Source organism: Sinocyclocheilus anshuiensis, unplaced genomic scaffold (genome assembly GCF_001515605.1).
Source record: "Sinocyclocheilus anshuiensis isolate Anshui unplaced genomic scaffold, SAMN03320099.WGS_v1.1 scaffold942, whole genome shotgun sequence".
In the NCBI taxonomy this organism is placed as follows: Eukaryota; Metazoa; Chordata; class Actinopteri; order Cypriniformes; family Cyprinidae; genus Sinocyclocheilus; species Sinocyclocheilus anshuiensis.
This window is the reverse complement of record NW_015536531.1, coordinates 750,523-765,260: the sequence shown is the minus strand read 5'-3', so window position 1 is coordinate 765,260 and position 14,738 is coordinate 750,523. Positions and strand designations below refer to the sequence as shown.

Genomic DNA, 14,738 nt, shown 5'->3' with positions numbered 1-14,738 from the left:
TGTACAGGTATATATGGTTTATGAGGACACAAATGTGTATAATGACATGGGTACTACAACGTAAACATGGTTTATGAGGACACTTCCTGTGTCCCCGTAAAACAAAAGTCTTAAAAAACATACAAAACGGTGTTTTATGAAATTTCAAAATTGGCAGCAGTATCCTGTGAGGGGTAGGTTTAGGTGTAGGGTTGGTGTAGGGCAATAGAAAATACAGTTTGTACAGTATAAAAACCATTACGCATATGGAGAGTCCGTATAACACACAAATACAAGTATGTGTGTGTGTGTGTGTGTGTGTGTGTGTGTGAAAAAACTAATATGTTAAACTTTTTAAACTATAAACCATCACTTCTGGCTAGCTGTCGTACATGTTTTCACTTGACGGAAACACAGCGGTAATCCATAAAACCCCAGCTGATGAATCAGTGTCTTCTGCTGCGTTCAAGTCCTCCTGGGACGTTCGTACTTACGAGTTGACAAGTCGTAATTACGACGTCAGGTGCGTTCAAGTCAGTTTAGTCGGCACAAGATGGCGGTGTACCTTCTTTTAATAAATTACAAGAAAATACAACAGGGTCTGCATTTTTTTACTTGGATTTCAGCTGCGTAACAAGAACATGACCAGTTTAAGTTTATAGGACAACTAAACTACCAATTTAAACAAAAATTTACCGTCAACTGCAGACGTTGCATCCATTGATTCCGCCATGTTTCTCATTGACACGCCCCCAACTCGGAAACTCGGGGCTTAAAGAAAATTTTGAGTTTCCCACTCGTAATAACGACTTTGTGGTGGCATTCATGTGCGTTCAACTCGTAAATACGATCTATCCGACATGACTTGAACGCACCATTCTAAAGCAAAACGATAGGTGTGTGTGTGAGGAAAATACTAACATGTTAAACTATTTAAACTGTAAGCCATCACTTCTAGCCCACTGTAATACATGTGTTAGCTTGACTTAAATGTCAAACGTGATGTACAGTAAGTGCAGCAGCACTCATGCAGGTATCCTTTTAAAAAAGAAAATGGGTCTTATACATAAAGATGATAAGACTAACCATGTTTGTTTTTGTCCTAGCCTCCCCAACTATTAAGCTGCTTGTGGAAGACCCCATTGTGGCCAACCCTGGGCAGACAGTGATCTTGGTGTGCATCATCTCTGGAGGCGAGCCCACCCCAACCCTGATGTGGGTTCGGAACACCGAAGAGCTTCCAAAGAAGAGCATTCTCAAGAGTGAGACCCTTACAATACCTGCCATCAGCACGGAGGATGCTGGTGTTTACAGCTGTGTAGCCAGTAACAACGTGGGTAATCCTGCGAAGAAATCCACCAACATTGTCGTCAGAGGTGAGAAGCCAGGCCTTGAGGCTTTGCTGGTTTAGTTTGTTTGTGCTAGATGTATCATAGACATACCAAATATTGTTTTATCTGAGTTGGATGTTGAAGTGGCCTGGAGTGCATGTGTATTAGTATCTTTGTGATTGAACAACCTTAGAGTTTGAGTTTGCATCTGGCTAAAACTAGAACTGCCAGTAGGTGGCGGTAAATATCTTTATGAGTATAAGTAATTGAGTCATTATTCATTCATTCGATTTGCTCAAGCTGCTGATTCATTCAGGAATTAAATAAAAGGCTTACTTTTTGAATGAGCCATTGAATCATTGGTTCACATGATTCATTCAAAACACAGATTCATTCAGAAACGAATCACCGCCGTGTTGCTCGGAGACACACAACAGTTCTGCTGTGGCTTTATAGGTAATATTTTCATTGGCAAAATTGAGCAAAACCAGAAAGTATTGTTTAAAATATAACACAATATTAACTTTTAAATTTACTGAACTGTTGTATAAAATCACATTTGCACTCATTCGGGACAAAAACAGCACGATAGCTCTCGCTGCTCATGTGATATCACTTATATGATATAAATATGAGACAAAAACTCATACAGGGGCATTTTTTGCACCAATATCATGAATTTTAGGGGCACATATTATAACTGCATTTATGGACTACATCATGCAGTACATCATGTTTGTCAGCAGTCAACTGTTTGAAATGTAAGATGACCGTAGCTACAGGTCTGGGGCAGGGCGGTGCGTTAACTGCGTTAAAACATTTTAATCGCGTTAATTTTCCATAGCTAATTAATCAAATTAACACGAATTGACAGCCCTAGTTTATAGTTAAAATCAATCTAAAATTTAGAACCGAAACAAACCACATCACAGTCCTGGAAGCCTTAGAAACATTAAATTTGTCAAACCAACTTATGTAAAATAGTATTAAAATTTGAATTGCTCCCTCATGTTGAATAATTCTGTTTAGAAAGAGGGTAAGAACAAAATTACGTTGTGAAACCAATGGAAAATTTCTGTGAAACTTTTTCTACGCAAATAAATATGAAATTTGTATGTAGTCATTGGTGAATGAGACCCATTGCCTGAAAAAAAAATGTTTCACATTTTCCACAAAAATATTAAGCAGCACAACCGTTTTCAGCATTGGTAATAAAAAGAAATGATTCTTGAGCATTATTAAATCTGCATATTAGAATGATTTCAATGATGAAGGATTCTGTGACACTGAAGACTAGAGTAATGACTGCTAAAAATTCAGCTTTTCCATCTCATGATTATAAAATTGTATTTTAAAATCTATTCAAATAGGAAGAAGTTACTTTCAGTAGTAGTATTATTTCACAGTATTACTATTTTACTCTATTTTTGATTAAATAAATTCAGCCTTTGTAAGCATAAGTGACTTTAGAATGGTAGTGTGTGTATATAGGATGCTACTTGACAAAATGCAAATAGTGTATGTTAGTATTTACACTGGGGTGTAAATAGCATATCATTTCCTTTACACTCAGTGTAAATTGCCTCTGCCAATAAGTTTTGCAAGGCTCTCAAGTTTGCCGTCTGCATTTTCCACTATACCCATTTCCATTTATCAGTGCATAATGAATTACTTAATGATTATCATGAAGGCAGAATGACAGTACATGGGGGTAATAACTATGAATGCAGCATACAATTATGAATAATGAGTGACAGTATGCATCAAGAAAACAATCAAGTTGTGGTTTGAAGCTAATGTGAACGGACGAAGATGTAGCAACAGCTTAAGCGTTATTAGAAAACTGTTTGTTGAAAGTTGCTTAAAGACTCAGCCTTGCTCTGAAATGTCTTATAAATAGGTGTTTTTCCAGCCAGCATCATTACCTAGTGCAATGAATATCCATGACTTTCACGTATTACATGTAGCCAAAAGAACAGAGTGAAACAGAGAAAAGGATTTGCTTTTTCAGGCATCTGTGTGCGTGTGGGACGCTCTATGAAGAAGCTTTGCTATCCCCGCTTGGAGCAGCTGTTGTAGCTTACTTCACAGTTACTCCTTCTCAAGGTTGATCCCCGGTGTGCACAAAAAGCTGTTTACACATCTGGAGGTCCAGGTTTTTATGTGAATCCCTTACTGTCTGTCAACTCACCGGGTCTGGGGAGAACAGTGAGATTATGCATTTCCATCAAGCCGGGTTTCTGTGTGAGACTGGAGAGTATGATGGGAGTCAGATGTCTTGCCAGTGAGGAGGATCATCTTGGTGAGGTAGAAAGCAGAGGGGAAAGGATCATACCAGAGAAAGAAATCTGCCTTGTGTAATTCCCCAAGCTCTTCTCACAACAAAGGGCAATAGTTTGTGGGTAGTATCATTTCTGAGAACTTGAGTTACTTCATTTTGGGGATTTTTTTTTTTTTTGGACAGTATAATTTTTAGAAACCTTTTTAAATCTTAATAATTGAACGTATGAGTTTGGTTTGAAAGAGAGTAATTGTTGTGGTGAATGGATTTTTACAGAATACTTCACAGTTTCATGTCTCTTGTATCACTCAGCACTCTTTCTTCTCACATAATAAAATTATTAAACTCAAATCAGTAATCATTCTCTATTTATTTTTTTCATATTCCATTTAGTTGATCATTTAATAAGTGAGATAATACTATCAGCTGGACATTATTGTAAATTATACAACAGTTTTAGTCCTCAAATTTGATTGGTTGAGCAGTGTTCCATGAGCGCTGATATAACAGTCTTACAGCACTGGGAGTTTTCCCTTTTTGCATCACTCTGCTTATCTGTGCTCTGTGTTTGCATTAGTGGTGGGGATTTTTTAGTCAAATTTTCTATGAATTACATTATTATACCAGTAGGTGGTGTTCATCGACTAATTGAGTGAGTCATTTGGTCAACCGATTCATTCAAAAATGTTGATTCATTAAGCAATAAATCAAGTGGCTGTCTTCATGAATGATTAACTGAATAATAATGAATTCATAATGAATAACTGGTCAATTAAAACACACACACACACACACACTGATCGATTCAGGTATGAAACAAGAGACACTTGCTATGAGTAAGGCATTTAATCATTCATTCATTCATTCATTCATTCAACTGATTCATTCAAAAACACTGATTCATTCAAGAATTGTAGGTATGCAACAATTATGCCGCTGTGTTGGCAAAGCAAAAACAGATTTACTACCAAATTTGTGTATAAAATGTAAGTTACTCAATATTAACATTGTTCATTGAATTATTGTAATAAAAGCAATATCACAATTGTTGTGCAATTGTGCTGCTTTGCAGTACATTATTCCACGTTAGAATGCAGTTGTTTATTGCCTAACATTACATTCCAAGACACTTTTTGCATTATTCATTCATTGTAATCTTAAAAGGATATTATTTTAACATTCATTTCCATTATAAGATTTTGTTTTCTCACACATACTGATTCTCTGTTGGCTCTGTTTTTGGTCATGATTGCTTTTCTATAATTGCTGTTGCAGAAACAGACAATCCCAAGCCACTAAAGAGACACTTTTTTTTGGAGCATTAGACATGCAATTATTTTGTCTGACTGCTTTTTTTTTCTCAAGCCTAATGATCCAAAACCCTTATAACACTATCAGAGTATTTTCAATGTATTAATTGACTCTTGTAACAAACAAAATTAACTTCTTTTTTTTTTTTATGTATTAGCCACTTTCTGCTCATTTTCTGCTACATTACATGGACAACATGAATGTCGCAATATCATTGCCACAACTTTATGGCTCACTTGTGGCCAACACTGCATTTTCGTCCTAGCCGTGGTGGCCATTTAGGTTTTATATGCTTTTCTTATGGATGGAAACAACACTATTGGCCAGAAAATAGCAATGGTAGGCCCATTCTCTAGCTCGATAGATAGAGTATTGTTTTATAATATAAGATTGTCAGAGGGGACGTTACAAGCATGAGCTGCGCAGCTTCTTTGCTGCACAGATGGCAGAATCTCATTTGTTGGGCAAAATAAGCAAGGGATTGGAGAGAAAACGATATTAAATGGGAAGGTTTGGAAGTTGGGTAATCCCAACACACTCTACTGGCTGCTTGTACAAAGCTTTATGATAGCAGCTGTACTGGTCATTTGAAATATGACCTTTTCTCCTGCAATGGGTAAAAGAGCATTTGTAGCCAGATGGGGCAGTGTTTGGGGTGAAGGGGTAGAGCTGTTTGTCCAATCACTGATCAGGGAGGAAGCTGCACGCTTGAAGGTAAAATAGAAGTGGCTGTATTTTACTTTGTTTTGTTCATTTGTTTATTTATTTGGATCCCCATTAGCTATGCGCTAAGGCATTGCTAGTCTTCCTGGGGTCCACACAACACTTAACATTAATACATTGTTACATACATTAAAAAATAAAAAGTTAAATACATTCTCCACATTCCAAAGCATCTCTATAAACATTTCTTCTACCCTTTTAATATCTATAACACCTACTATATAAAAACATATTACTTATTCAACTAATTCCTATACCTCAACCTCCTATAAGTACAGAATTCCAAGGTGTGCCTTTACCTGCCTTTTAAAATCAATTTTCAATTTTGTGAGGAGAAGATGAAGCAGTATGGTGAACTGAGCAAATACACAAAAAATATTTAGGCCTAAAATTTTTGATTTAAGATTTTAATTGCATATAAAATTTCCATTCCTTTGGATTACACAGTTTTAACATAAACTAATAAACTTAAAGGGGTGGTTCACTGGTTTTTTTCTAGGATTGATTGTTGTAGTCCCTACCAGCCGTTTATAGGCATTAAACTGCCAGAATTTTAAAAGACGATATCTCCGTTTGCATTGAACTTTCAGCTTCGTAACTTTGCAGATATTGTTTATGTTCAAACAGCAACATTACACACTAACTAACGTTAAAAAAGTGAAATCGCAATGAACCACCCCTTTAATTTGATGCATATTTTTCAGTCATACATAAATGCAACAAGAATGAGATTTATGTAATAATACTAATAAACTGGATGTGTTGTAAGTACAAAATAACCAAGTTTATATATTAACATCATTATATTCAATAAAAACATATATATTTCAATGAATTCAAATTATTATTTGTAAAACTGAATCTTTTCTTGTTCCACAGCTAGCCATATTTAAACCATGTTCATACTTTTTAACTGATTAAATATAATTGTTTTCACAATTAACAGACTTGGTTCTTAAGAAGTTGAATAAATAAATGTTGAATATATGATTATTTAACTACAATCAAATAGATTCAAATAATAACAAACAAACTGTTTGCATTATGTTGGGTTCCTTTAACAGTTCTTGCATATTTATTCTTCTGCCAATGCAGACAGAACATCATACTAAAATAGTCTGACAGTGTTCCTAGCGTTACATTATTTAGCAAGAAACGTCTCAGGTTACGCATGTAACCATGGTTCCCTGAGAGGACGCTATGGGGAACGCTAGAGGATGCAGTGTGAGTTCCCTTGAAAGGGAACATACAGCATGACCAATGAAGTCGGATTCCCGGGTGAATGACTCTATGAGCCAGTTTTTCTTTTTGTGGTATTTTACTAAAATAAAAGGAATTCATAAAATATGATAGCCCATTTTACATTTATTATTGAAATGAACTCTGCATTTGGATTGAGAATTGCATTTCTATTTAACTTCTTCCTCAAATTCAAGAGAATTTCTAATGGAACCATTAAGGATTCATTAAATCATTAAATTGATCATGATTCCTATCCCTGTTTATGGTGCTTTTGAAGCTTGATTGTAATTACATGAACATTTTATGCATTCCACACAGGAAAGAAAGTCAGACAGTTTTGGAATGACATGAGTTTAAGTAAATGATTACATAATTTTCATTTTTGGTTCAATGCTTCCTTAAATATAAAAAAATGCAATAATCTTGCTTAGCTCCTATACAGAACAAACACAGGGCAGTAATTGCTTGGGGGCAGATTGGTCTGATGAGACTCATAATGGGACGTCACTCAGCGTCACCCAGGTGGGAGTGACCAGATAGCCATCCCTGAGTAAGGCCTTTTCTGACAGCTCTATTCCACCACCCACTGGCAGCATCATCAATAAAGCACACCCCACCCTTCCCCAGTTATCACTCAAATATTGGGCCTTGTCAGTACCAGCACAGAGCCTCTTCAGCAGATTATGCCAAACGGTACAGGGTCTGCTCTGCAGATAACTGCAAAATAACCCAACTCGTTCTTTATAAGATATTTATTAGCTGGAGGGGGGAGTTGGGAGGAGTGCTGATGGAAGGAAGGGTATTGCTGAGCCTGCACACTGCCATAGAAACTCATCTTTTTATTTACTTACAGAGGAGATATCATCTCCTGCCACGTTCCACCAAGCAAACAAAACAGGCATGCAAAGATCGGTCCTACCATCCCCCTACTCATGGCCGCTTAAATTGGTCTTATTTCTGATATGTAAATTGCGTTCTACCTGAATCGCTTTGATGATCATTCACATAAACTATTTTCTCAGCAGAATTGCTGTGCACACTTGGCTTTGTCTGTAGCACAGCAATGCATCAGTATTGTGAATGCGAGGGCACATTGGTGAGATTCCACAGGATATAATGACTGGATGCAGCTTGGCCTGTAAAGCTGTTTTCAAATTAGCGGGGCCTGCGATGATCCTCTCTTGCATTGCACTACTTGACTTATTCCTCCACTAAATAACAAAATGGATAATAGAGAATTCAGTTGCTTTTGATGAGGCGGTAATATTAGCAGACTGCTGCAGTGGTGATTTACTACAGCTAATAACAGATTTATATTTGTTTTGTTTTTTTTGTATTATTTAACATATTTATATTTATAATTTATATATTTATAATTGATTTGCATGCACAGAAAAGATTTTCATGCAAAATTCCCAGATGCATATGTGACCCTCATTCTCATGTTATTTTATATTATATTATTTAACATTATATTATATAAATAATTATATAATACTGTATATATAATTATATCATATATATATATAATATATAATTTTAATTTATAATATAAATATAAATTGTAAATAATGTCATGTAATATAAGTGCAAACTTTCTGATCATTCATGATTTCTGTGCAAAAATGTTTTCACACAGGTTTTACACAATTAGTGAATGAACCCCCGGGCATTGTACTTCATATCTATTATAAAACCATTGTTTGAATTGAACTGGTTGGTTGTTGTTTGTTCCGTCCCAGGCAATGATAATCGGTTTATTTTTGATTATGAAAGACATTAATTTAATTCAATGAATATTATGTGTGAAATAACAGTGTTCCGTTTCCAAACAACAAACCCTTTTTGAAATATTCAGCATTGTCTGAAACTCCAGTTTTGCTTTCTAAAAATGAGCATTTGACTAGTGCAAATGTGACCGTGAAGAAAAATTATTGTAATATTCCTATGATTATGTAAGATATTATAATAAAAAAGTGCTTGTGTGTGGCACCACATATTCATCAGTAAAAGACTTTTCCCGACCATTCACTCTGAATGCACGACTACAGGGCTAGTCAAAAGGATTATTGATTCTCATATAATGCTACAAGAGCATGTTGACAATGATCTGTGCTGGGTGCTGAGGAAACAGCTAACTAATTATAATAATCACAAAGAAAAGACAGATCCAAAACATAAACGTTTGAAATGTATTCATCAATATCCTTGGCATATATCTGACACCAGAAAGGAATAATCTTTGAGCATTGCAAATGCATTATTATTGTGTGCGTACCATGCACAGAGCATTGCAGTAATTCAAGGTGAAGTCTTAATTCTTTCCCAGACATTTCATAAAACAAACAGTTACAAAACACAGGTGCAAATGGTGGAGAGAAACCATTATGTTGTCTCTTAGGAGCTCCTTGATATATTCTTCTGTTGGGAAAGCTCATTAAAAGTTGAAGCAAAAAGTTGGATTTCCATTTTAAGCGTTTTTGAAATTTCAAGAGATGTTATTACAGTGGATTACTGTAAGAAATCATCCTCAAACGCTCGACGTCTAGCAACCTGACTTTGAATGTTCTGGAAAGATTACGCAGCTTGTCTCTTGTAAGGTAAGTACTGCTTACCTGCAGTGCTTTTTGATAATGACAGAACTCATAGACTCGAAAGCATTAACACCCTGCAAGTTTTATGGGGTCACCAAAGAGCACACAGCTATCTCACCACAATATTACGCTATTGATTAAGACGCAAATTGACCAGTAAGGCAAGGCCTGCCGAGCTGAACCTTGCATAAAGCAACCCTGCGAAGTTGCAGCTCTTCTTTATCATCTATCTCATAATATTCACAGTCTCTGGCAGTATCAGCATCGTAGTCCACCTTGAAACATCCTTTCTTAAGAGTCCAGATTGTAATAGCTTGTAAAATGTGCAGCATGAAGGCAAATAAATTGGTTAATAAGATCTCATAAAAGCTGTTTTTAAATAATTCAGCGACTGATTAATAATTAGGGACAGATGCACAACATTTTCAAAAATGACTTGGAAATGAGATTGTGGTTTTGCTTTGGCTCATGGCTAGCTCGAGATTTGGGATCCCACAAGAGACCAAGACATTTGTCTGTGTGTCTCTGACCCCTTTACTCCTGTTGAGAAGAGAGCAGTGAGTGCTCTCTCAAATGAGCGGTCTCTCAATATATATATATATATATCAAACTAAAACATACAAATCAAAATTGATTGTATTATTCAATGATTATTTTAATTTATTTGAAGAAAAAAAAACTAAAATTTGAATGTACATAAAAAAGAGAGAATTTCCAGTAAATCCAGTGAATCCAGGAATGCTTATTAGTAATATGCTTATTAGTCAGTTTTGATTTCATGTTGACTTTAAAAAAGACACATTTTTCTTGAGAACAGCAAGATGCTGTTTCGGTTTATTTACACTTGTGTTTTAACCCGTAAAGATCCTAAAATAGCTGCTGTTCAGTCTAGTGTGGCTATTAGTTTGAGTTATTTCTGAATGTGAGACACACTTTGCAAGATCTCTCAATCCAACCTTGCAAAGATTCACTCATTAGCATGTGTAGAGTGGTGTGCAAGAGTGTGGAAAGTGTGTGTCATGTCACGCCGTTCTTACATCACTTCCAGCATTGTATATGTCAGTATGGTTGAGTCAGAGTTCTTCTCAATGTCATTTTCAAAGGATTGAGGTTCTGTGAAAGGAATCTTCTGTTCTCCTCCGAAAGTGCGTGACTCCCTGACAGTCCCTCATCTAAATAATATCACGTGTTTTGTGTCTGGAGGGGCTCTTTGTTTATTTCTCACCTTATTGCGGGGTGATAGTGGGATGGTGTATTTTAAGATCCAGCTTTATTTGTGCTGTATTCACAGGCTAAGATGGTAGTCATTCACCTTCATCCCTTGAAAATAGCCCATGGGTATTTTATTAACATTTTTTGTTTTGTCATTTTTATGTCATTGGCTTGTTGCAGTGATAATGGCTTGAAAAGCAGTGGTGTGGATGAATTGTGGGAAAGCGTCGTACATTAAACTGTTTTGAAATTACATTAAGCAAAGACCTTTTAGCTATGTAAACTGACGCACTGCATTTAATGCATCATTAGCCATGCATTACAAATCTTGTATGAAGAGATTAAGAGACTTTACGATGAGAAATGTCCAGTGTGTTACTGCCTCTTGAGCAAACTAATATTTTATAAGAGGAAAGTGCCTTCATAAATGGGTGTTTCTTCAACGCCAGGCTTTTATGTGTTTTATATATGAACTAAATATTTAATATAAAAATATAAATACTGAATATTTTACTGTACTTCTATATTTGCTACTTTAAATTTACTTTTATTTGAAAAATCTACCTATATAGAGAAAACCATGCTTGAGATGAAATGAGACATTTGTGTGCAGTAAATCAAGGTCGTGACTCGTGAGCGGAATATTTTTATTTTATAATATTTTGAATGATTTAAGTATATTTTAAACGTGTAAATATTAATATAATAATAGTATGATTTAAATCAAGATGAATTTTGTAAAATTATGCTAAAAGTCTGTGCATTATTTGTGTTTATTTAGCATACATACAATTTTAGCAATGAAATTATCCTTCCTTTCCATCAATGTCATTTCCACCACTGAATGCTAACAAACAAATAATATTACTTGAGATGTGACCAAATTCTCCTGTGAAGTATGTGTGTTCAATGGTAAAATAATCTAGTCAAAGTATGTCTTAAGACTTATTTTCAAAAAGCTGAAAGGGACAAAATTGGCCAAAGCTGAAGAAATATCCTCATGACCTGAATTTTTCAATGATGTTAAATCAATCGCATTTCATTCTGTCCACACAGCTCTGAAGAAAGGCCGGTTCTGGATCACACCCGACCCCTATCATAATGATGACAACATCCAGATCGGCAGAGAGGTGAAGATATCCTGTCAGGTGGAGGCCACACCGCCTGAGGAGCTGATGTTCAGCTGGCTGAAGAATGGCCGTCCGCTGCGGAGCTCAGAGCGCATGGTCATTACCCAGACTGACCCAGACGTTGCCCCTGGAGCCACAAACCTGGACATCATCGACCTCAAGTTTACTGACTTTGGCACTTACACCTGTGTGGCCTCACTAAAGAATGGAGGGATACCAGAGATCAGCATAGACGTCAACATCTCCTCCACCACTGGTAAGTTATTCTTATCCTTTACAGGTAATAGCTGGTTTTCCTCTTTTGGGACAATTTGAACAATTTTATCATCTCTATGAGATGGCATAGTAAATTATTTTGCATCGCATCAGTTTCGTACATTTAATATGCCAAAATCTTTTTTACATTTTATTTTAACTTTATTTACTTTCATGTTGGCTTTATTTGCCCACCCTACATATTCGAATGGCCACCCCAGGATGGAATCCATAACACCATTAACACTCATACATTTGTATTTTGTCCTGTTTTTAGTTCCCCCCACCATTAATTCTTTCTTTCTTTCTTTCTATGAAATTAAAATATTAATATTGAATAATAAAATATCATAAGAATGTTGACGCTCATGATGAAATATCCAAGCAGTTTTATTTTAGTATTATTTATACTTTTATAGCATTTATTAATTTTTTTTTTTTTTTTTCAGTCTTCATTTTAAATTTTTATTTTAGGTTTCAGTAATTGTGCTATGTGCTTTTGTCTTTTTTTTTTTAATATTTAGCATTAATTAATTTTCCCAAGTCTAATCAGTGTAGTATTTAATTGTAGTATTTCAGCTTCAAATAATTTATTTTAGTTAGTTTGTTTAACTTTAAGTTTTTCTTCTAGTATTTGTATTGTATTTTAGTTCTGCTTTATTTCAATTATTATTTCAATTTTGGTTTTAGTCAACAATAGCAATACTGTAACCAGGGCATACACAAGTTCATATACCTGAAGCCGTTAAATGTCACTGCCATGAGGATTCAAAAAGATTTACTAAGAACATCAGTCTTTGGATGTCTATGTTTTAACAAGCTTGGCACTTACAGGAACATGGATTTATTAATTATAAAAAACAATTAATTAGAAATCATGCATGCATTACTGAGTAAATGAAAAAAAATTGAAGTGAAAATGGGGTTAATGGTAGGATGTCAGATTCTTTGGTACAACTGCAAAATTATTATTGAGATCAGTTTTTTACAGTGATTACATTTATTATTATTTTACAGACTATTTCAGCACATTACGGTTTTATAGCTTAAATAAAACAAAATAATCTCAGCCTCCCCCACTGATGACATTTTAATGATACAAATGTCGATCTGAAAGGTTTTTTTTTCTATCAAAAAACATAGATAAAGCTGTTTTAGGCCTTTTAATGTAGCCAAAATGGGTAATGTGATTTATTTTCTGACTCATTTCATTATGCAAAATATTCTTTGTTTGTTTGTTTGTTTGTTTGTTTGCCCTGGGTCTGCTAAAGAAGTCATGCTTAATCAACCTGCAGATGCAAGATCTCTCTCCCACCAGGCTCCCTGCAGTCGCAATCGGAAATACATTCAGCATTGTTCTTCTCTTTTCTTTTTCTTTTTTTTGTTGTCCTACGCTCGTTACCATCCCTTCGTATAAATCTGTCTTTCCCCCTCACCTTATGTAGGAGAGAAAATAGATTTGTCTTTTATCTCCAAAGGTGGAAAAATTTCTTTTTTCTCACTGTACAGTATTTTTCTGTCTTTGCCATCATCTTTCATATCCCACATCTCATACGTGCATGATAGGTTTCATTATGACAGTCCGTTTCTTATATTAAGTCTTTTCCTGCTTTTTAAGACAACCCCAGAAGAATGCACTCATCCTCACTACCCAACTAGGGCCCTTGTTTTCATGCAGCTCTTTTATTAATGGTGTTGAGCTTCTGAAATGGGCCATGGAGACTTGGACACTTCATGTCCTTATGTTTTATGTACAGTAAAGTAAGATTCATGTTTAATGGAAAGGGCCTGTGTGGCACCCCAGTGGCTAATTTCAGAGGGACTGGTGTTTCTGTGGCGTTGTTGAAGATGTTGATGTCTTCAGTTGTCCTGTCTCACAGAGCATGTCATCACATCAACCTGACCCTGCGGTTTCTGAGGTCTGGACTCAATCAAAATAGTTGATGGAAAGTGTTCTGGTCAAATTGTTTAGTCATTTGGGGATTTGATGTGGAAAACTCACATTCCCTGGTACCTAGACATCCTGAGTGCTTGTCAACATTTGAAGGAATGGTACGGGTTGAATACAAGGTAGAGTCCGTCAATAGCATTTGTCCATTACAACAGAAAATTAGTTTGTTTTGTCTATTAGTTAAAGAAAAAACTCTTACAATATAAGTAAATGAGGCCAGGCAATAAACATTAAACTACAAACTGCTTATAACTGTTGCATGACAGTATTTACATATGTGTTGACATTAGACTAAAGTTGTAGTAGAATAGCTTACTAACTTTGTCTGTGTAAACTGATATTCAATCTTTTGTTGTCATGACAACGCAACAGAGATAATTCCTGTAAACCCAGTAACCTTCGCACAATATCCGTGCTAGGATACCAAGAAGGAAGGTGACAACATCCTTGTTTACATGGAGCTGAGCCGGTAGTTTGCCAGACTGTTGTCTGGAATCAGTAGAAGAACATAAACCTTGTCTGCATACATTTATGATGTCTGACGTGAAAACCAGCCAGAAACATTGTTACCTGACACCTGGTGGCTGACAGGATGTCTTTGTTGATGTACTGGCAAAACTTAGTCTTATACATACAGATATTATATCTGTGACAAATAACTAGACTTTTATTCACCTAGAACAGTAGTCCCACTGCAAAAATAGTGATTTATATATATATATATATATA

General features: G+C 35.5%; 1 protein-coding gene across 1 annotated transcript in view; it reads left to right on the top strand.

Annotated features, from left to right (window-relative positions):
• Positions 1–14,738, top strand: part of LOC107694857 (MAM domain-containing glycosylphosphatidylinositol anchor protein 2-like) — a 159,896-nt gene that overhangs the window by 72,908 nt on the left and 72,250 nt on the right. The window contains exons 6-7 of the mRNA XM_016494553.1: positions 1,086–1,355; positions 11,730–12,059. Of these exons, the coding sequence (XP_016350039.1) occupies positions 1,086–1,355; positions 11,730–12,059 (600 nt within the window). The remainder of the gene's footprint in view (positions 1–1,085; positions 1,356–11,729; positions 12,060–14,738) is intronic.